Genomic DNA, 23,677 nt, shown 5'->3' with positions numbered 1-23,677 from the left:
AGCACCACAGTCTACCACAGTGGCTCAAGAAGTCTGCAGGAGAAGAGAAGGACGCATCAGGCACACATGAGGCCCTGCTGGGCAGAAAGAGGCACCGTCTTGGCTGATGACAGCCTTTCCGTTTCCGAATCCCATCTTTCCTGAAGTTCAGCTGCATTTCCTGACCTGTGCTATTTCCATGATAATCACCCCTCCCCCCCAATATATTTTCCTCTTCTAATAAAAAAAAATTAACTTAGATTTTTCTGGCCTCAAGGAGTTCCGAGTGTAGTAGGGGACAGATGAGTGTGAAGTAATGGCAGTAGAGTGTGGGACAGGGCTGCGGAGGAGGGGGTGTGGGGCGGGTAGAGGGCAGGAGGGTTTAGGGTGGGGAGCACCAGAGAAGGCTGCACAGAGAAGGGCGGGGAAGGACGGAGTGTGGGGAGGGAAGAGGAGGAGGCTTCTGAGCCCAGGGACCTGAAAGTCCCAGGCAGCTTCAGAGAACACCGATGGCTTCGGGGTTAGAGACCTGAGTTGCTGTGGAGAATCTCAGGTGACGAGCTAGGACAGGGGCTCCTGGGTAAGGTTTTGAAACCATGATCGTGGGTCCCATCGGGAGAGTGGGGCTCTCCTGGGTCTCAAAGCCGGGGTGGAGAGAGAAGAGTTGTATTGTCAAGAGCTGACTCTGTGGACAGCAGGGCATGTGTCAGAGAGGAAAGGGACAGGTCTGGAGGCAGAGAGAACAGTTAGGAGGGCTCTCTCAGAAATCAGCAGGTACCCCAGAGCTCGCATCCTCAAGTCCTGACAACGGAGTTCAAACCCCTCTCCACTCACTGGCTTAGTGATCCGGGGCTGGGACCTAACACATCACTAGACTTCTCTGAGCTACAGCACCCTCTTCTGTAAGATGGAACAATAATGGTACCTGCCCTGTAGACTCGAGGAACGTATGAAATACTCAGTGGGAAGTATCAATATATAGCAAAGTACCCAGCACCCGACAAGTGCTCAAGTAATGTTAGAGACGGTGAGTAAGCTCCCCTGGGTGGCACTAGGTACAAGGAAAAGGGACCAGGTCTGAAGGACGCAGGATATTTTGGGGTTAGTAACCAAAGGGCTTGGTCGTGGGGCTGAAGGAACAGGACCCAGGAGATGTGACTCTGGTCGTTGCTGGGGAACACAGTGCTGTGTGGAAGGGACAGGAGAAGCGAGAGCCAGCCAGTCCAGTTGGGGTAAACTGAAGGCGTCCATGGGACTTGCAGATGGTGACGTCCACCGGGCAGATCGTAGAACATTGATGGCAGATGGAAGAACAAAATAGTGTAACCTCCTCACCTCAACCAGTTTCTTTTTTTTTGTGATGTTGTTCTTCTGGAGCTTCTCGGGCTGGGGAGCCGCTCTGCTAACGGGTGGTCTGGAACAGAGTGGCCAAAAGAAGCAAAGTGTTGAATTAAAGGCAGCAAGGTTGCCTGTCCAGTGTGGCCAGCTAAGACCAGCGCCAGGCTCCCTTTGTCCTCCCCTACTCAGAGGACCCCACACCCATGGGTTTGTCCTGTCCAGGCCCCTCCCTAGCTCCTCTTCCACCTCCAGGAAAAGCAGCTTCTGATACTTGGGGCCCTGGATTCACAGGCACGGAATTGGGCTTCCCTACACGTAAGGCATAGAAGTCAGAGTCAGCCCCCCTCTCCTGGGAGCCAGGAAGAACGCATGAGCCATAGCAGTTGGTTTTAAAACTAAAGAGGGATCTAAGCCTGAGAAGGAAGGGGCTGCACTTCCTGAATCCACAGGGCATTTTCAGATGGGGATGCACTATTCAGAATTAGGTGCTCAGAGATCCTGGCGTGGTGTGAAGTAGGACTTACAAGCCAGGCTAGAGAACTGGCTCTGAAGGTCAAGTGCCCAGGTCATTCTTGCCACACAAAGGGCAGATAGGAAGCAAAGGGATGAAGGCCTCGGCACCTAGCCCTCAGGGCAAGCCCATGGTCTGCATTCAACTGCTACCACCACACCAAAGCTTGTTTTCCCCTGCTCAGCTCTGCAGATTTGGGCCTCCAATTTTAATTAAGAAATTTCTCTAACGGGGAAGCCTTCAAGGACACCTATAAGAGGAGGGCAATTTTGGGGTACCATGAGCTTCCCTCAAATGGGACTTCTCTGCATTTAGAGACCCTGGGAGGGGCAGGGGAGGGGCCCAGCTCTTGCCACATGTTCCAATTCATTAGCTCTGGCTTTTGGGGCTACATAAAGAGAAAGGATTACCTGGATCCCCTTGTAAGCAGCAAACAAAGCCAAGTGAGAAACTTAGTACAGTTTAGGGCTGCACTAGCAACCACCTCATTCATGCACAAGCATCGTCCAAGTGAACAGACATTCCTGTGTGGCACACACCATGCTTCCCGAACATGCCAGCAAAGAACTAAAACAGAAATGAAAGAGTGCACCGCTCTACCAAATTCAGAAAGCTCATACCCTGGCGTCTCTGGGCAAACTCTGCACTAAAGCGCCTACAGGATAGGGAGAAAAAAGGAGGCCTTGTCACTGCTTCCGCGCACTTTCTGGGCTGTGCCAATGCGCCAGGGGGCCTCTGCTTAGTTTAGAGTGCGCTGGAGAGGGACTTGTGGTCAGAAAAACAATCACATCCTCCTGGATGTGGGTGGGAGTCAGGCACAATGGCCACTTTGTTTCCGAATCAAGTTCAACTCATAATTTAGCCTAATAGTTCGCAACGTTTCTCGGGAGGGCAGCGTGCCTGCTGGAACGGCTTGCATTTTTGTGCTCGGGAGAAACAAGGTAGCTTTATTTTCTCAGAAGCTCTTCAATCAAAACATGTTATGTAATCATAAGTGATAATTGGACCAAATGGCATCACCGTCAGCACCAAAGAATAGGGAGAGAGCACATCTCTGCAAACGACACCCCCGGCTGACATCACCGCTGCCAAATTGGGCAAGAGCGGGAGGCTGGGGGCAGGCGGTTCTCACAATTAGACTGCATGCCTGGTAATTATCGCTTCCCGGGACATCTGCTCTTTCTTCTGTTTTAGTGGAACTTTTAAATGACATCCGTGGGTTTCTTCTTCCACCTAAGGGTGTCTGCGTGTACGATAAAAGCAAGCCAAGGTCTGAGATGGGAGCAAGGGGCCACGGGAACTAGAGCACGGTTCATACGGCAGAATCTGAGATTACACGCAGGGCTCGTTTTCAGGGCATACACGGGCTGTATAATATGCCGCATATTATACAGTGTATACAGAGTATGCATACAAGCACAAACACTGTGTACTTATATATACAGTGGATTGTATATATATACACGTGGAGGCAATCTGATGCTTTTTTCACCTTGATTTTCAGTAAAAAACTGAAAAGAAAAGCAATCTCAGAATGTTTTCTTTCTTATTTCACAAGCATGTTTACAGCTGTATTGCTTCAAAACTGAAGATGAGGGGGCAAAGGGCAGAAACCTGCATTGTGGCAAATTCAGCAGAGTGTTAAGTATAGACCCTCCACGGCTGTGAATTCTGCATGAACGCTTAGTTCTAGATGCTCATCCAACACCTGGGCTTTTGCAGAGTGCTGCGCATACTTACTTGACAATTCCCTGCCTCCAAAGGAAAGCAAGTTAAAACACAATACAAGCATTAAAGGCTTCTTTCCAGGCATCTATAAACAGGCTTCGTAACATCAGACGTGAGAGGGACTGCCAACAATTTCAACCACAGCCAAACCCTGGAGGTTTAGTATTTTTGAGTGGATCTAAATCCTTCCAGATTCAGATTCCTTTGGAAATGTGACTCTGAAAAGCTTTGCTGAGGTGGGAAAGAGCAGAGCGTGTGAGAACATTCACTCACTTTTCAGTCCAATAAACTCTTTATAGTTGGTTGTTCGCAGCTGGCACACAGGATGGAGAGCGAGGAAGGCCGTGAGCATGGCTGGGAATCTGCAGGGAGGTGTAGGGCTGGGAAGGCGATGGGGTGGGGTCGAAGGTGGGAGGAGCAGAGACAAGAAGGGGTCTCACAGGGCAAGTGGGGCTGTGAAGAGTCTCTGGGAAACAAAGCAGAAAGTTTCCATTGGGAAAAAATTTAAGGAGGGAACCTGGCCAAGAGAGCAAGCAAACTGGATAATCAGGAGAGAGGAGGAAGATCAGGCCTGCGCTTGGAGAGGGTACAAGGAAAAGAGGGTGGAGGTGGGAACCTCAATGAGGAGCCTGCAAGCTCAGGCTTGTGATTCGGTGTTAAGTAATGAGGCAGCCCCCTTCCTGCCCAGTGCTAGGGGGGCGGCTGCTGGAGACCCACCCCACACCCATGAGTCGCCACTCCAGGCCCTGTGTTCCCTGTAGGCACAGAAGGACTATGATAGCTCAGTCCTACCTGTAATCCCAGAGCCCAGAAGCTCAGCTGTGGAAGAGAAAGCTTAGACTCACTTAAAGATGTGTAGAGTGTTACCATGACACGGGCTGTCACCCTACGACAGGCCCCAAGGGTGGCCTGTGCTCAGGCATTTACCTCCCTGCCCACTGCCCCGCACTGGGGTGCTGGGCTGGCAGAGCGAGGGGTAGAACAGAGCACGTGATGACCTGAGATGTACGGGTGAGCGTTCAATGCCAAGGCTCTTAGGGCAGCTTCTGAAATGACTGAGGAGGTTATGGAAGTCAGTCACAACCCAAGAGGAGTGCAATGTGAGAGCCGACTTGGGGGAAGGCTCAGAGAACCGGTAAGAAACAGTCATTCCAAGCAGCTTCTATAAAGAGAGGTGTGGGTGTGGAGAAACTCAGCTACGTTTAGCCAAGAAATGCACATTTGGAAATGTTTTTAGCGCTGTTAGTCCAACGATGTTCAAAGTGTCCTTGGAGGAAGTGTGGCTTTCTTCAGATTCCAAGATGTGTTATTAAAATGCTCTTAAGAGTTTTCAAAACATCTTGGGAAACCCAGTGACCCTGGATCCTGGTTTCAGCTGGAAACGGGATGATTTGAGCACTGGTTTAGGACTGTCCTCTAGCAAGATCTGTCTCCCCTATGAATGGGCTTCAGGGATTCAGTGACACCCCTGGCATTCATGTCAAATTGTGTGTGCATGTGTACATTTTTCTAGGGAAAAGAGGTATGCTTTAATCATATTTTCAAAGATGTCTGTAGTATGAGAGAGACAGGTTAAGACTGAGAGAGGGATTAATTAAGAGCCACTGCTCTAGGATAGGTCCAGGTTTAGGAAAAGTCTCCAAAGCCATGAGAACTATTTTCCAAACAAAAGGAACTGGATTCTGTCAAATGTAGATCTTTCCATAAGACCAAATGGAAAAAAACTCAAATGACCTTTTTGGCCAATCCAATATTTATTTGTCTTCCAGAACAGTCTGTAGAGCTGCTCAGTGAAGAAGTGGAGTTGAAAGAAGGGGATCAGGCAGAACTATGGGGAACCCTGAGAGGAGCCTTCCATCTTGAAAATGCTCTTAACTGAGGCCTACAACACAGTCCCTTTTACCAAAATAGAGGTACAGTTCCAGACTCAGCTGTTTTAGGTGAGTCGTCTACTATATGGGTGAAAAGTTGAGGGCGTAAAGAAATGGAGCAGAGGGAAGCACAAGTAAAGGTGAACAGACTATCACAGAGGCCAGAGCAACAACTCAAGAGAGGGATGGTGAAGGCGCAGACTAAAGCAGTGGTTGTAGAGAAGGAAACAAATGAATAGTTAAAGAAATACAGATGACTCAGACTTCAAGGACATTGCAATTGACGAGCTCTAGGGGATGAAGGAGGGAGGGCAATTCGGGTTGCACAACAGTTTTCTGCTTTGGCGTCTATGTGGATGGTGGCACCACTGCCTGAGACAGGAGAAGATTTTTGAGGGAAGATGGGGAGTTCCGTTTTGGCTTGTCAAACTCTGGACGTCTGTGGGTTGGCTATTCTAGCTGGAGGTTCAACTGAGAGGTGGGACTCAGACATACAACACTAGGAATCATAGCCAATAGGTGGGATATATGAATCAGGGAGAGGGTGTAAGGTGAAAAAAGAGAATGGCCAAAGGTGAAATCCTAAGCACCAATAGCATATGAGGGGCTGGAAGAGGAAGCAGACATGGGGCCCTGAGAAGGAACGGTTGGAGTGGCAGGAGGACGGCCAGAAGAGATCGTTTCCAAAGGGTAAGTGGAAGAAGAATATCTAAACCTGCACTGTCCAGCATGGTCACCACTGGCCACGCACGGCTGCTGAGTACTTGAACTGTGCCTTGTCCACAGTGCAATGTACTGTAACTGCAAATTACAGACCAGGTTTTGAAGGCTTAGTAAAAATAATAGTTAAAATAGATATAAAATAATGAATTATTTCTATATTGATGACATGTTAAAATGGTATATTTTTTGTATTGGGTTAAAAATACATTATTAAAATTAAATTTCACCATTTCTTTTACTTTTTGTAACTTGGCTGCTAGAAAAATCACCTCTGTAGCTTATACTATATTTCTATTCAACAATGCTACTACAGAAGAAACAAGTTTGTCCTTTAAACAAGACGAAGAGAGTAGATTGGAATTGGGAACTAGAGTGACCATGTCAGCAGGGACAGAAGACAGACGGGATGGCCAGATGAGGCATGGATGAGAAGGGGGAAGGGAGGGAAGGTGAGGGGGTGGGATACGTGTGTAAACTCCGTCAAAGGATTGTTTTTCTCATGAGCAGAGTTGAGTGGAATGGGAAAGATTGGAATGTGTTTCTTGGCTGAGGACATGGATCCAGTTTTGGGCAGGTGGCATAGGAGACAGAGAGAAGATGAGAAATGATGAGGGAGCTTGGATAGTAGGAAGGTCAGGGCCCAAGCACCACCATGAATAGGAGGGACTCACTTCCTCTGAGACGAAGGAAGGAAGTGAATGGTTTTGTAGGGTGGAGCATGGGAAGGACTCTGGTGAGGGCACCCAGCACCAATGTGATCTTCTAGTCAGAGGAGTGGAGGGCTAGGAGAAATACAGGGATGAAGAGCCCAGAGGACTGGAGGGGTGGCATTTAAGCAGGCAAGAGGGAAGCTGAGAGGGAGCTGAGAGAAAAATGGAGGTGTTTAGGTATTGGGTGTCTTGATGAGGATGAAGGTCAGGTGTTCTGGGAATGAGAAATCTAGAGGAGAGAAGGTTAAGTCAGCGAGAGGAGCTATGGGTGATGACATAAGCCGCAGCGTGGCAGGAGCTGGGGTCAGCCAGCTGACCACCAGCCGAACAGAGACAGGAAACTGATAAATGACAGGAACTGGGAGGGGGAAAGATGGCCCGGCATGATGTGAGCTTCAAAGGAGTCGATGGGGCTGTTTAGAGCACACGGCTGTTTAGAGCACAACAGTGGCACTCTAGCACACCAATATGCTTTCCACACACCCACAAGAAGCCCAATCCTCCACGTCATACACCCATGGACATCATGTCAAGGGGCACAGATTGTGCATCCTAACAACTGCTTCTGCAAAGACATCAGTTATCACATCTTGACCACACAACAGTAAAAAGTGGGAGGGTAAATGATCCTAGTGGCATGCATTCCCTCTAAATGGAGATCCGAGAGACATTTAAACACTTGACTAAAAGAGTAAGACCCAACTTTGCCACTATCTTCTGAAAGAGACTCCCTCTGGGTAGAAAAGTGCTTACCCATTTGCGATGTGTTCTTTAGCTCCATATGTGAGTGGGTTTGAGTCAACAGATCCCACTGTAGGAGTATGACTTCCTAGGTGTGTTAATCTATTAAAAAATCATTTTACAGCACTTCATAGCATTCTATAACACCTCTGCATTTTTACACCCTGGCCCATTCTTTGTGATAAAAAGTGAGCAAGCTATTTTCTAATGAATGGGAGGCTCAATTCCTAAAATTATCCATTACATAGTCATTACTTTGCTTCAAACAACACAGAAAGTCAAGAGATCTGAAAAGGGAAAACCATTTATGAAGGTAGCATTTAATTCCCTTAAGAATCACTAACAAACTTTCAGAAGAGTTATATGACTAAGAAACGGGGCTTTGGAGTGATTAATAGACTCTACCTCCAGTTCTCTCCACCTTGTTAGAGAATAGGAAACTCGCCACCTTCCACCTGCTCAGGGCAGCTCTGCATGTAGGACTCTCACAGGATTAAGGGGTGCAGGGAAGAAGAAGAATTTAGCTTGGAGAGAAATGCTCTGGAGTAGCATGGACTTTCCACCCTACACAGACACAAACACCCTCCCAGCGTGAGGTCTGAGCTTAGCTCACAGGCAACCTGTTTGCAACTGCAGGGCTCTGTACCAAAGTTTATGCTCTTCATGGTCCCTCCACCATGGGATCAAGTGCTTTTGACAGATCTCAGTGATGTTAAGCTCAGCAGCACCTGCCAGCACGACTGTCAGTTCTTAGCAACTATTCGATACAAGCTCACAAAGCAGCTATTGGTCAGTGATGACAAAGGGCTTCTGTCAGGCCAGGGGAGCTGAGGAAAGCGCCAGGAGAGCTGGGCTGTTTATTCGTTAATATCACCATGGATGGGAGCATTGTCTCCTTCATCATGTTCAGCAGGGAAAGGGAAGTCGCTCAGTCGTGTCCGACCCTCAGCGACCCCATGGACTGCAGCCTTCCAGGCTCCTCCATCCATGGGATTTTCCAGGCAAGAGTACTGGAGTGGGGTGCCATTGCCTTCTCCGACCCATTAGTAGTCACTCTCAGTTACTCCCTTTTACCAGCACCTGCAGTCTCTTGCTGTTTTTTGTTGTAGTTTTTTTTAAGTGAAGTGGGACAACTTTCCTGGGCATGGTATTTTCAGTAGCATGTAGCTTTATATTTTTTGTTAGAATTTTTAGCAGTGAATTCAAACCATGGTCTTTATAAGTATTCTGAGATTATAAAACACCCTCTTTAATATACAAACTATTTTTGTCCCCCAAATGTTTTCTTTATATATAAGACAATAGATTTTTCTATTTCCACTGGAGCATAAAACATTACCATTTTTTTTCTCAATTAAATTCTGTTCTTGTACAAGAAGTGAGAAAAATTGATACTTAAATATTTAAAAAGATGAACGACCAGAGTCCTTATAAACCGTGGGCCATCACACTCTCCTTCTCACTCCTTAAAGAGCTTCAGAGCTGAGAGAGCCGAGGCCTGAAAGGCCAAGCTGCTTGTTTACAGATGAGGAAATGGATCTAATGTGGGTTGGTGACAGGTTCAAGACCAGAAGGCTAGTTTACAGCAAAGGTAGGAAGGTAACCCCCTTTTACTAGCTTTCTATTGGGTTGACCAAAAAGTTTGTTTGGGGTTTCCTGTAAAATGGAGAAAAATCTGAACGAACTTTGTGGCCAACCCAATAGTACTGAATATTGGAAGTAAATGTCATCTACCACATGAATCTATTTATGTCAGTGAATTTCTTTTACAGCTTTAATCTGATCATAAAAATACTTTCTAAAGATAAGGCAGGCATACTTAACCAGGGGGCCCAAATCACTCATCGAAACAGCAAAAAAGAGCTGAGGTTCTGGAGGGACCCGAGAACGCAGTTCAGATTCCGCACACTGTAACTCTCCACGCAAGTGTCTGTAGGATGTACCACTTCACGTAAGAAGCAAATAAGTCATGTACATTCAGTACTCTGGGAATGAAGGCTTCGTGGGCCGAGGATGTTTTGGAGTTAACCATTGCAGCAAGCCTCAAGCAAGCTTGAAATGTGGATTAACTGATTCAATAAAGCAATTTTTTTTTTTAATTGGGGCAGTTTCTCCCAGTGGACTTCTGTCCCCAAATATAGCACAAAAGGTAAGAAGAAAAACTGGGATTACCTATAGATGGGGATTTGCTTCAAATCAGGGAAATCTAAACCTTTCCATATTTTTAGACTTTGCTACTTGTGAGCATATTCTTTATTTCACTATAAATCTGCTAAGAAGCTTTGTCTGTAAAATAGGTGTGGTGGCTATAATAATATAGACTTTTCTTTCAGTCCTTTTTGCCTTGGGTTATTTAAATAGATTTAAACCAAATAAAATTTAATCCCTAATGAACAAGGGGCATGAAGATAGGAAATCATTTGACCAAGAGCAGTTCCATGGCCAGATGGGGCATCATCCAGTTCTACATGGGTCACACCTTCCCCACAATAGTAAGACCACCCTTCAGTGCTAGCAAAATGAAGGTAAAAGTGGTTTGCTGACAAAGAACAGATTTGTAAGCCGTTTGAGAACAGATTAATTTACTTAAATAAGCAGAGGAGCAGGTTAAATAAATGTGTCCATTTGTCTACTCATTGAGGAAATATTTGCTCACTATGTACCATGTGCAAGGCACGGAGTGAGGCACATGTGGCCACCGTGACAGACACGGGGCTGACCCCTGAGAAACTGAGAGTCAGACAGACAACACTTACAAGACAGTGGAACTTTTAACAATCTTGACACCATGGACTCATATATTAAGGAACTATGCATCAAAGGCAGCTATTAATTTGGGAAGCAAAAAAACACAAAAACAAAACAAACCAACCCCCCTTAACATTTCTTTATATAGCCATGATGTACACTTCTCTTCATAGGATTTTCTTCTTCAGTTCATAAATCTGTTCAAATTGATTCAGAAATGATGTTAAGACAGTAGAAGTAGATAAGCTTTAGGGCCTTTCTCATTCAGCTGTGAGCACAGTTTAAGAAAAAGTTTGGAGAACGCTAGTGCCAGAGTGGAATTTTGAGGTCATTTGGTGCTAAGACTTGTCAGTTCCAAGAGGAGGGGACCACCATTCAGAGAAGGCTCAGAATCTGCTTCTAATCTTGGTTTATAAAAGCTTCTTGGTTTCCTAAGGAACATATGGCCTAGATTGGGAGTGAATATGCACCAGAGGGACTAAAAGATTAATGTAAGAGTATTCGCAGATTCCTCCTTTATAATCCCCTGCTAAGAATAGCTCTGGCACTGCCACCTCAGTGTTTCCTCATGCTGAGTAGCTGAGACGGATGGGCGGCGAGGTTGCCCGGTGGGGGAAGGCAGTCTGTGGAGTGGAAAATACTCTTTTCCCTGCCCTTCACTCTGGGTGATCGGGACAAGGATTCCACCCAGCATACAATGCCCTCCCCCTGACCCAGTACTGTCTAGGGGTGCTCACACCATCCTCTCCAGAGTGAGGTTCTAGAGGGAGGGGGAGGACAAAGACCACCCTTCAGGATCCTGATCTGTCTGTAGGTCCACAAGTGGGGGTTACTGAAAGCTAATGAGATGCTGGCAGCCAAATGTGGGTGAATATTGCAATGGGCCAGTGGTGCCCAGGGATGAGTCCCTCCCTGTCCATGGGAACTGTTGGAGGCACTACTCATTCAACCACATGAAGGGAAGCTTGTAGCATACGTGCCTGAGCACGGAAATTGCCTGACCCTCTAGATCCCTCCTAAACACTCACTGTCACACTCTCCCTGCCAAAGGGGACAACGATCCTCAATGCCACAGAGATGGAGCTTAGGAGTAAGGGTCTCTCCACCTAACGCTGGTGTTCGTAATTGCCTAAAGGCATAACCCTTTAACCTGAGGGCTGGAAGGGACCAGGGGTACCAACTGCTTAGAGACAGATTATGAATATAAAGACAAGATGCTGACAAAATCACAGACTGATATTTAATCCATGGGTGTCAGTGACTGGAAATCAACCTAAATCTTGTTTAGAAGTTTATCCATTCATTCAACAAGTATTTATGGAGTGCTGGTACTGTTATCAATTTGGATATCAAGCAGTATATCAGAAATTTGGCTTTCACAGAGTTGACATCCTAGTTGGATGAGGGGATTTAGGAGAATCGAATTTGGCAAATAACAAAGGCTTGTGATTGTTCAACTCTTAGGGCAATCCTCAGACCTCCAACAAACATGAGTAGGATGAAAAAGCAGTGGCATTAATCCCACTTCTGACACCAATCCCAGTTCTGATTGTCTGAAGCTTGCCAGAAAACAGTCAGCCGCTTTCCTGGATTATTTACTGTGGTTTTAGATGTAAGAGAAAAATCCAAGGGCAGCTAAATGTTGTACTGACTCTCACCAAGCCAACTCTTTTTGTAAAAGTTAGAGAGATTCCAGAACCAAAAAACAAGGAAAATGGAAACATGTGGAAGGTTTCAAATGTTGGAGAGGTAATGGAAGTGATAATAAAGTTGATATCAAACTCTGCCATCAACTAACTTTTGCTTTAAAAAATAGCTAAGATAGAGACTGATTTCAAAGTAAAAAATTTTAACTGTGAGGATTTCTACTTTAAAATATGGTTACCCTCCCACTGAAGAAAAAGTCCAGAATTAGATGCCTTCACTGGGTGAATTCTACCAAACACTTAAAGAAGAATTAACACCAATCCTTCTCGGACTCCTCCAAAAAACTGAAGAGGAAAGAATACTCCCAAACTCATTTTATGAGACCAGCATTAACCTGATACCAAAAACAGAAAAGGACATTACCAGAAAAGTAAAGGCCAAAATCTCTGATGAATACAGGTGTAAACATTCTCAATAAAATACTAGCAAACTGAATTCAGCAGCACATTGCTAGAATCATTCACCATGAATAATGGGATTTATCCTGGGGATGCAAGGATGGTTCAACATATGCAAGTCAAGCAATGTGATACATCATGTTAATATAATGAAAGGAAAGAAATAAATGATCATCTCAATAGGCATGGAAAAAGCATTTTACAAAATTCAACATCCACACATAATAAAAACTTTTAACAAATTAGGAATAGAAGGAACATATCTCAACAAAATAAAGCCCACATAAGACAGGCCCATAGCGAATATTATACTTAATGATGAAAGGTTAAACCTTTTCCTCTAAGATCAGGAATAAGACATGGGTGCCACTTGCACCATTCCTATTCAACACAGCTGGAAGTCTTAGCTAGAGTAATCAGGTAAGAAAAAGAAATATAAGTATCAGAACTGAATAAATTATCTCTATTTTTAGATAACATGATTTTATATATAGAAAATCCTAAAGATAATCATAAACCTGTTAAATCTAATCAATGATTTCAGTAAAGTTACATGATACAAATTACCAGAGAAAAATCAGTAGTGTTTCTATACACTAACGACAAACTTTCAGAGAAAGAAAGAAATCAAGCACATTTACAAGAGCATCAAAAACAAAATACTTAGGAATAAATTTAACTATGCAGGTGAAAATCTCTACTCTGAAAACTATGAGAGACTGATAAAAGCAATTAAAGAAGAAGCAAATCAGTGGAAGGTGCATCATGTTCATGCATCAGAAGAATGTTGTTAAATTGCCACTACTACAAAAGTCATCTACAGATTTAATGCATCCCTATCAAGATTCCAGTGGCATTTCTTTTTACAAGAGGTAGAAGATACACTCCTAAAATTTGTACAAAGCCACAAAAGACCCAGATTAGTGAAAGAAATCCTGAGAAAGAAGAGTAAAGTAGGAGGCATCACACTTCCTGACTTCAAAATATACTATAAATCTATAGTCATCAGAAAAAATATAGTAGCAACATAAAAGCAGACAAATAGACCAATGGAACAGAATCAAGAGACCAGATATAAACCTAACCATATACAATAAGCTAATATTTGACAAGGGAGCCAAGAGTACTTAATGGAGAAAAGACAGTTTCTTCAATAAACGGTTCTGGGATAACTGGACATTCACATGTAAAAGAATGAAACCAGACCCATAGCTTACACCACTCACAAAAATTAACTCAAAATGGATTAAAGACATTTAAAAGTAAGACCTGAAACCATGAAACTCTTAGAAGAAAACACAGGAACAAAACTCTTTGATACAAGTCTTGGTAATGAGTTTTTGGATATGACATCTAAAGAACAAGCAACAAAATAAAAAATAAACAAGCAGAACTACAGTAAACTAAAAAGCTTCTGCACAATAGAAGAAATCATCAACAAAGTGAAGAGACAGTCTATGGAATGGGAAAAATATTTGCAAACCATATATTGATAAGGAGTTAATATCCAAAATATATTATAAAACTCATACAACTCAAAAGCAAAAAACCCCAAATAATCTAATCTAAAAATGGGCACAGGAACTGAATAGACATTTCTCCAAAGAAGATCCATGGAAGGACAATAAGTACATGAAAAGATGCTCAACATCACTAGTTGTTAGAGAAATACAAACTAAAACCACAATGAGGTACCACCTCATGACCATTAGAATGTCCATCACCAAAAAGATAAATGCTGGCACGGATGTGAAGAAATCGGAGTCCTTGTGCACTGGGAATGAAAACTGGCATAGCCACTATGGAAAAAAGTATGGAGAAGACTCAAAAAATTAAAAATAGGAATTACCAAATGAACTGGCAATTACACTTCTGGAATATTTAAAGGAAATGAAAAATACTAAACTGAAAATATAACTGTACCCCTATATTCACAAGCATTATTTACAGTAGCCAAGGCATGGAAACAACCTAAGTGCCCATCAATGAAGGAAATGGACAAAGAAGTTATAATACATACACACACACAGTTTCTAGTTATCCATAATTTATAAGTAAACTACATCAAACTGGTGCTAAGACAATTTAAGTGTTAAAAACTAACTTTTCTAATTCAGATTTTTTTTTTTTTTTTTAAGAAAAATGACCTTGCCAGTCTGAGATAAACAGGACATGCTAGCAGGAAGCCCAAGGCCTTTCTGATAGAAGAAAAAATATGCTTTAGTATGGTATTTTGATTTGTAATTTGTGACTATAAGTTATACAGCTTCTGAGGTGAGGAAACAAGACTGGAGGGTTTGAGTCTCTCCTTCTTTTAGTAAAAGGTGGAAAATGCTATAATAGGCAAGATGATGCTATAAAGATGGTGCAGAAACAGAAAGGGTTAAGTCCCACATTCTTTCATTCGTCCCTGGACAGAGCCCCAGAAGCTGCAAGCCTCAGTGCTCGTTAATAAAGGACCCTGAAAAAATACAGACTGCTGATTCAGGTGCATTGAGAAAACAATCCCTAAGCTAACTATTACATCCACTTAGAAAAATAAAAGTTAGTAAATACTTTAATGCCAACTTCCATAAAAATAATTCAATTTGTATTTATTTTTTCTTTCATCATAAATTTGGGGTTTTGTGTGAATGCAGGTTCCAACTGAATATATTAAATAAGAACCTCCATTATTACTATTCCCCATGCAGATGGTTAATTTAAGCAGTGAAGTGAGGAAAAGGTGGGGACATGGCCCCACTGAGTACCACTGGGAAGACTAATGTGTGGTCGGCATATTTGGATTTTAATAAAAGACGGTACCCCACACATCTGGAGATACTGTTAGAGCCTATCTAGAAAGTAACAAAATGCCTTTTGTGATTCACCTCTGTGGTGATCACCCAGTTACCATGGGATGCAAAACAGGTTGCATGATAATTTTGATCTGTACTAAAGACTGGATATTGATACCAAACAATTCTATAGTTTTAAGTTTCTAATTTCTTGATTTTGTCTTAATGTGAAAATAAAAATCTCTGGAGATGGGCCAACGATGTTGAAATGTTATTGATTTTAAAAAGCTGTAATTCTCATCTCTAATGAGTCGATTCTTGTGGTACCCCTAGACAGTGATGTAAAAACTATGGCTCATCAAAACTGTTCCACTTAAATTAGGTAAAGTTTTAAGTGTCTCTAATAATTCTTGATATTGATTTGGATGTATTTATTGTATTTACTGACTTCTTTGTTATAATATTAGGCAATAAATACCTGTACATATCCAGAAGCATTTATAAAGGGCAGTAATTGCTGTTCAATATTAAAGTGGCCTGAATTTCTCTTTAGTGATAATGATACTAGTTTCCATAAGAAAAATATTCAAGGAGAATGGGCGGGTATTTTCCGTGCGTCCTTCCGTATCTCCCATCTACCCTTCTGTTTTGCTCTCTGCCCTCCATGGCTGCCTGCCATAGATTGCATCAAGGCACGGCCTTGCCCTTCAGGCACAGACTGCATTCAGCTAAAGAGAGGCAGCAGGAGGCCAACAGGCGAGGAGAGAACGCAGCTGAGGCATCCATTCCCTCAACACCTGCTTTCTGGGACTCAGATTAATTACCTTCAACCCTCCCCTCAGGTCTCCTGGAAGGTGGCCTGCTCCTATAGCCACTTTCTCCATACCTGGCAACAGCTTCCTGCCCTTGCCCTTCCAGTCGTTATTACTGCCGAGGTGCCACACCACCTTCTTAAATGCTGCCCACATCGTTGTCCTTTCACTAAGCTCTCCCCGAATGACTTCCTTTTCAGAGTCTCTCTCTCTCTTGCTGAGGCCACAGATGACACAGGGAGTTCAGACCAAGTGTGAAAGATTTAGGTTATTTTTGTCACTGCCTACCAATCTTATGAAATTCTATCTAAGATACCAGAAGTCCTATATTTTTATGGTCTTTGAAGCCAACTTCAGGGAGCTTGAGCCAAGAATCAAAACCAGAAAAGAAAGATTTCTGATGTTTTAGACAAGACTATCCAACATATAACACATCAAAGACGGGGAAAAAAAAAAACTTCTATTAAAAGAAAGCAGAAAAAGACTTACATTTAAAATATCAATATAACTTCATGACTTTAAAAAGAGTCAGTTTTTTTCATTTTAGGTCTACAATAATTTAAGCAATATCCAGTCATTTGGGGGAACAAATTGATGTGCCTTCAATAGAGACCAGAGTCCCCGCTTGGGACAGGAAAACCAAAGATGAGTACGCATTCTGAGTGCTACATGAGACTTCTAGACTTCCCTCAGCCATGTGCCACATGTGACTGCTGAGTGGAAGGCTGACCCAACAGCTTACCAAGACTGGGGGCTGGCTAGACAGGTGTGGCGGGGCCAAGGAGGCCACGCACCTAGTGCACCAGAGCAAAGCTGAAGTAAGGGGCCAGGATGCTCGGGGAACACCTGGAAGGGACTATGTATCAATAGGGGTAGCCTAGTATTTCTTTTGAAAGCATTTATCATTTCTCTCAGCTTTCCCACCCCTCAAAAGGCTGAATCTGAAGATCATATGGCTTTTGAAAAATAGGAACTCATAAGGTTATAGAATTATACCGAAACACATAATCCAAAGCATCCCAGCTACTTAATCTATGACTATCATAAATTTTAGGAATTAGGAATTCAGTTGCTTAAAAACTGATGGATGCATAATGTGCAGCTGCCTTCAAGGCATTGTTCTCAACATGACAGATGCTGCACTCATCTCACAGGTTCTAAGGTGGAAAGGGATGTAAACTGAATGTAGAACTGCCTGAAACACTGATAGGAGGCAAAAGAAGTCCCTTGCCCTGAGTGGGTGTTCTGAGCCTAGGTCTCTTGTGATCCTTGAGTATTTATCTCCCGTTAGTCTTACTGGTGCACGTTTTGGCACAGGTGTTAGAACAGGCACAGGAGGGTATTTGCAGGTACACACAGGAGGGAATGGTGAAGGGAAGGTCAAGGCCACTCCTGCCTCTTGAGTCAGCAGGGCTTGAAGTAGTCAAAGGGAGTGGTGTCAGGGCTGACAGTCCTGAATATCCCCAGGGAGAACCTGGGTGCCGCCTGGTCCCCTGGGCCCGACATCCGAGGCCCAGAGCATTTGCCTCTCTCTCATGCCAGGTGCTGGAGTCCATGGAGCCCATTTTGTACCCCAGATGAGCTGTCTGCCTGATACTGTGAGGAGCTCCCCCAACCCCACGTGCCCGGTGCTACCCCCCTTCCCTGTCTCATCCTGCTTTCTCACAAATTCTCTGAATGCCTGTCTTGCCTGGCACCTCTTTCTTCTGCAGTTCAGAAACTGTCTACAGTCCTGTCTCTGAGATTCAAGCTCCCCTAAATTACTGACCAGGATTGGGGGGGGACTGCTGTTCTCAGTTCTGATTAAGAAATGATTTGTCCCCATGAAGGCTGCTAATTCAGACACTACTTACTGCTCCTTCTCCCTTGGCCCCTTCCTGGTGTGGGCCTGCTTAACTCCCAGCATGCTGTGCAGCTGAAACCCTAGAGTGGTTACACACCCCCCCGGGAACTGATGCTGTTAAGGCTTTTTTAAGTTATCAAAGACGCTGCTATCTATAGAAAAGGCTTGACTACGCCGCTGGACCCTCTTTATACCTTAAAATTGTATTCTTCACTACATGTTTTCTTCATCACATTTGCTATGAATCATTTGTTTTTGAAGGTGAAAGTGAAAGTTACTTAGTTGTGTCTGACTCTTTGTGACCTCATAGACTATATGGTCCATGCAATTCTCCAGGCCGGAATACTGGAGTGGGTAGCCATTCCCTTCTCCAGTGGATCTTCTGGACCTAAGAATCGAACCAGATCTCCTGCATTGCAGGTGGATTCTTTACCAGCTGAGCTACTAGGGAAGCCCATTTGTTTTTATATGTCAGTAAAGTACTAAAATGGGCTTCCCTGGTGGCTCAAACGGTAAAGAATCTGCCTGCAATACGGAAGACCTGGGTTCAATCCCTGGGTTGGGAAGATCCTCCAGAGTAGGGCACGGCAACGCACTCCAGTATTCTGGCCTGAGAATCCCACAGACAGAGGAGCCTGGCGGGCTGCAATCCAGGGGGTCGCAAAGTGTCGGATACGACTGAGTGACTAAGCACAGAACAGCATTAAGTACTAAACTGCCTACCCCTGTATCTCACAACACCATGAAGCATTTTTTATTGTTGGTATTAAAAAAGAAATTAATTCTATGTATGCTAATCTACGACAATCTTGTGTGATGAAGAAAGTAAGTCAGCTTCAAAATTCTGGATTTTAAGACTCAAAATTTTTAGGGTCCTCTCTACCTTTACCCAGAGAAGGCAATGGCAACCCACTCCAGTTCTCTTGCCTAGAGAATCCCATGGATGGAGGAGCCTGGTAGGCTACAGTCCATGGGGTCGCTAAGAGTCAGACATGACTGAGCAACTTCACTTTCACTTTTCACTTTCGTGCATTGGAGAAAGAAATGGCAACCCACTCCAGTAATCTTGCCTGGAGAATCCCAGGGACAAAGGAGCCTGGTGGGCTGCCATCTATGGGGTCACAAAGAGTCGGACACAACTGATGCGACTTAGCAGCAGAAGCAGCAGCAGCAGCAGCAGCTACCTTTACCTTTCTTGCCATGCTTAGTTACTCAGTTGTGTCCAACTCTTTGCCACCCTTTGGACTGTAGCCTGCCAGATTCCTCTTTCCATGGGATTTCTCAGGCGAGAATATTGGAGTGTGCTGCCGTTTCCTTCTCCAGGGGATCTTCCCGACCCAGGGATCGAACCTGCATCTCCTGTGTCTCCTGCACTGCAGGTGGATTCTTTACCCACTGAGCCAACTTTCTTACGGCTTCCTAAACTGGGCAAGTATGAGATTTTTATAGACCTGCCCAAAGAGACAGCAAGACCAAAAGAGGTTCAGGTGAACCTCACTATAGGTTAGAAACTAGCTATAGTGTTTGGATTTAGGAATGTGATTAGATTTCTCAGTGGCCAGTCCAAATCTCAGCATGATGAATCACTAGGTTGTAGCAATCAGCCAGAAGCAACCTTGAAATAATAGCCAAGTCAACTCATTTTATAATGTTATATGCGAAATTGGAGAAGTTGGGTAATGCTTATTTTTTTTTAAGCATGCATAATTTAGGCCAAATGTTTTTTAGAGTGGATTATTTAGATGTCAGGGGAAGGGCTTCCCTGGTGGCTCAGATGGTAAAGAATCTGTCTGAAGTGCAGGAGACCAGGGTTCATCCCTGTGTTGGGAAGATTTCCTGGAGGAGGGCATGGCAACCCATTCCAGTATTCTTGCCTGGAGAATCCCCAGGGCAAGGAGCCTGGTGGGCTATAGTCCATGGGGTTGCAAAGAACTGGACATGACTGAGGGACTAAGCACAGCACATGTAGGTGGGAGGCTTATTCATGTACTATGTGCTTATGAACTTTAAAATTTTTTCTTTATTCTTAGAATTAGGTCCTTTAAAAACATTTCCTCTTTGTGGCCGCTAAAAACCATGTTGCAAACAAAATAAATGATAATTTACAGATTATTGCAGAAAAATCTCTAAAATTTTTAATCAAAAGAGAACTCTGACCCCCCTAGTAACATTTAACAAAGATGCTAGGGAAGAATTAGGAATTTTTTGCATCAGTTCAATCTTCTTGCCTGTAGCACACCCACCATTTATCAGGCTTATTTTAACATCTGGCACTGGACTGAAGCAGTAGGGGAAATGCTATTTTATTTCTTTGTATTTAAATTTCCACCTAATAGTAAAAGGTAATAGAACAGGTTTATTAAATATCTATTACTATTCAGAAAGCCATGAAAGTGAAAGTGTTATTTGCTCAGTTGTGCCCAACTTTTTGTGATCCCATGGACTGCAGCCCACCAGGGTCCTCTGTCCATGGGATTTTCCAGGCAAGGATACTGGAGTGATTTGCCATTTCCTTCTCCAGGGGATCTTCCCGACTCAGGGATCAAGCCCAGGTCTCCTGCAATGCAGGCAGAGTCTCTACTGACTGAGCTACCAGGGAAGCCATACTAAATGCAAAACAATTTGAATCCTATTAATAATACATCATGGAACCAGGGTTCTTGTGAACACTGAACCTATGTCAATGGAAAGAGCCCACATAGAATTCTTAAACATCTTTGAGATCCATGAAATTCTGTTTACATGCTAGAGTTTTTATTCACTCTTTATCCTCCTTAATATGAATATGGCAGATTAAGTAATTGTAGTAATTATGAACTTTTTAAAAAAAGAAATGCTAAAGTGTTTTACCAAGACTTACAATAGCACATCAGAAAGGCACAAAATAAAAACAGAAACTCTCATTCTACACAGAGGATCCACAGCAACGAAATCACTTCGGCTAGGCCTGGAATGATCAAACAAGCCTGAACAAATCCGGGCGGGTGAAGACACAGTAAGAGAAGGCACACCAAGTAGAGGGGTGTAGTGCAGAGACTCTGGCAGAATGGAAGATTATTTTTCAGAGCCCACAAGTATTCCTCCAGGACTTTAGAAGCCTGCTTTCCCTTCTACCTCCCAGGTCAGCATGCTCCCCGCCATGAGCCATCACATTCACATTCAAGATAGGTTTGGGCTGTCCTGACAACCTCTCTAGGCAAAGGGAAGCCTGGTAGTCTCATCAAATCTCACGTCTCATCAATTCATTTTCCATAAACAACTTCTGCAAACTGTAACCCACCCTCCCCTCATATTGAAGGCTGTGGGAAACTTCCCTCAGCTCAAGCCTGTGTACAGGTGAAGACTGTGCATACACATAAATAAAGACGGGCTTAAGTAGCAACTTTGGGGGCAAAGAAAACACACTCTGGTTTCAATGAGTTTCTTGTCATCAGGCATCACAAGTGCAAGCAGACCTGGAGACAGCATACCTTTCCTCCACCGAAACTTCTTTCATTTGCTGGTGCGGTTTGGTGCCTTCCATTTCCCTGATGCTCACAGCATAGATCTTGGTGGTATAATCAATAGCCTTTTCTCTAGCGACGTCACTGTCATAGCCTCAAACGACAGAAAGACACGGGAGGAGAGTTGGCTTGCGATGGTGCAGGAAGGGGTGGAGGAAAGCAGGGTAGGCACGCGGCACTGAGCTCACCTCCATCCTCCTCCGCATCGGTGTCCGACTCCTCACTGTCCACCAACTTGCTCTCCTGGGTCCCCACAAACTCCCGCGTCCAGATCATCAGGGCCGTGTCAGCACCGCCCACGGTGAGCAGCACTGAGTCGTTGTTCAGCCATCTCACGTTGGTGACGTGGGCGCTGTGCCCCACATACTTCTTAAATCTCGCGTGCTGGCCCTGCGATGTCAGAAAACAGCGATGACCCCACTCGGACTCGGAGTCTCGTTATTCTAGTTTCTGGACTATTTCATCCATGTTATTGTCTAGAGAGGCTTCTACAGGATACAAAGGAAACAGTTCACATGAGGAGTAATTTCCCTACATTTTTCCAGAGTGTAAACTCCATGAGGGCAGGGACTAGCTCTCTTTCTTCCCTAAAACATTTCCTGCCTCACTGTAAGTTCTCAACAAATAGTCTGTGAGGAAATGAATGAAATGTAAACTATAGAACCTATTTCTGGACACCTGACAAAGTAGCCTAAGAAAGGATAAAGAGCTTGTTTCTGCCTCTCTTAGTTGTCAGACGTCTGTTCTCCACAGGTATCTAGTGTAAACCCCTGATGGTGAGTCTGGCTGACATTTGAGATCAAGTGTCTCCCAGGTCATCCCCCTCAGCGCCTTTTTTACCACAGTCCAGGTTGCGACAGACAAGCAAGGGCCTTCTTATGATCCTGGGGCAGCAAGGAAGATTTAAAAGCAAAGCAACAGTTTCTGTCACGGACACTGGAGACAATTTCTAACACTAGAAACACTAATTGATGTTAAAACAAAGTGAGCTCAAAGAGAAAGGAAAAAACAAAACTCCCAAAAATAAAGAACACAAACTGAAAAAATACAATAAACAGGTTGACAAGTCACCTTAAAACACACACACACACACACACACAAAGCCAAAGTAAGCTCCTTTAAACAAATATAACCCCCCCAAAAAGTTCCACAACTAAACAACCTTCAGGTTATATCTGAAAAAGTAAAATAAAATTAAATCCATATATATTGAACTTATTACAGTAGGTCAAACTTTTAAAAAGCCAAACATAACCAAATAAATAGAACCCAATTTATTAGTCTCTATTGAAAGCTCTTCAGAGTGGCAACCAAGCCACACCACCCTGAGAGTGAGGTGGGGAAGGCTGAGAGTGCGGTGAGAGCAGCTGTTCACGTCCGGGGAGTCCTGACAAGCAGTGAGAAGCCCAGGCTGGCACCAGAGACCAGCTTCCATTTTCAGGGCATGAGCCACAGCCTGGCAAAAATAGCTTCCGTGGGAGCACCGAGAGAGGGAGAGACTTTCCATCCTCTCAGCGACTCGCAGGGAATACCTTATGCGACGTGGGAAGCCGCATGAACTTTCTGAGGTCACGCAAGGGGCATCGGTGTCTCAGATGAAAACTTTATTCAGTCATCGACAAGAGGCTTCCAGAGAGTTTTGGACGGGCCTGCTGGGAAACCTGAAACCAGCACAGACGCATGGCAGGAAGACACGGGCAGGGCAGGACAGTACGTGACTTTGAGATACTCATGGTCAAGGTCTCTGTGTATTTGGCTGACCCCTACCTGGCAGCTGAGTGGAACTGCCCACCCCTCAGCAGAGTACGGAGTCTAGACAGACTAGGAAGCAAGCAGGCAGGCAGCATTTCTGGGAAGCCCTCCAGAGCCACTATTTGCTAGAGAAGAGGCAGAGCAAAGGAAGGGTTTCTAAGGAACCCACTGCGTGACCGTGTGAAATCCAGAAGGCATGGGAACAGAGAGGACGGTCAGAGTGGGACAGCCACGTGTCCTGCTGGTCTTCCTGCTGGAAGCGGGAAGTGACCCATTTTGATCCATTACAAATGCAAGTTGGTCTCTTGAGGAGCAGAGAAAGTGAAAGAGCTTGAGAAATCCCTCTCTCTACTCCTGCATCTAGATAGAGGAATTCAAAAGGAAAGATAATGGAAAAAAAAAAACACTCTAAAATGATCAGAATTAGGCTGCAGGGGAAAAGAAAGTGACACAGAGCAGAAAGAGAAAAAGGAAAAAGTTCTAAGTCACTGAAGTTGTTTAACAAAGCTGAGATTATTCCAGTAGAGATGATTCAA

At 44.1% G+C, this 23,677-nt stretch overlaps 1 protein-coding gene across 6 annotated transcripts in view; it reads right to left on the bottom strand.

Annotated features, from left to right (window-relative positions):
* The window catches only part of EML6 (EMAP like 6), a 322,773-nt gene that overhangs the window by 18,348 nt on the left and 280,748 nt on the right, over window positions 1-23,677 (bottom strand). For all 6 annotated transcript variants that reach the window (XR_011569245.1, XM_070798676.1, XM_070798674.1 and 3 more), the window contains 3 exons: window positions 21,578-21,779; window positions 21,357-21,483; window positions 1,315-1,393 (listed from right to left, as the gene is read on the bottom strand). Coding sequence is in view for 5 of the 6 variants with exons in the window: in XM_070798676.1 (XP_070654777.1) it covers window positions 1,315-1,393; window positions 21,357-21,483; window positions 21,578-21,779 (408 nt within the window). In the remaining variant the exon portion in view is untranslated. The remainder of the gene's footprint in view (window positions 1-1,314; window positions 1,394-21,356; window positions 21,484-21,577; window positions 21,780-23,677) is intronic.

Source organism: Bos indicus, chromosome 11 (genome assembly GCF_029378745.1).
Source record: "Bos indicus isolate NIAB-ARS_2022 breed Sahiwal x Tharparkar chromosome 11, NIAB-ARS_B.indTharparkar_mat_pri_1.0, whole genome shotgun sequence".
Classification (NCBI taxonomy): domain Eukaryota; kingdom Metazoa; phylum Chordata; class Mammalia; order Artiodactyla; family Bovidae; genus Bos; species Bos indicus.
Note: the sequence above shows the minus strand (reverse complement) of the source record. Positions and strands in the feature narration are given on the sequence as shown.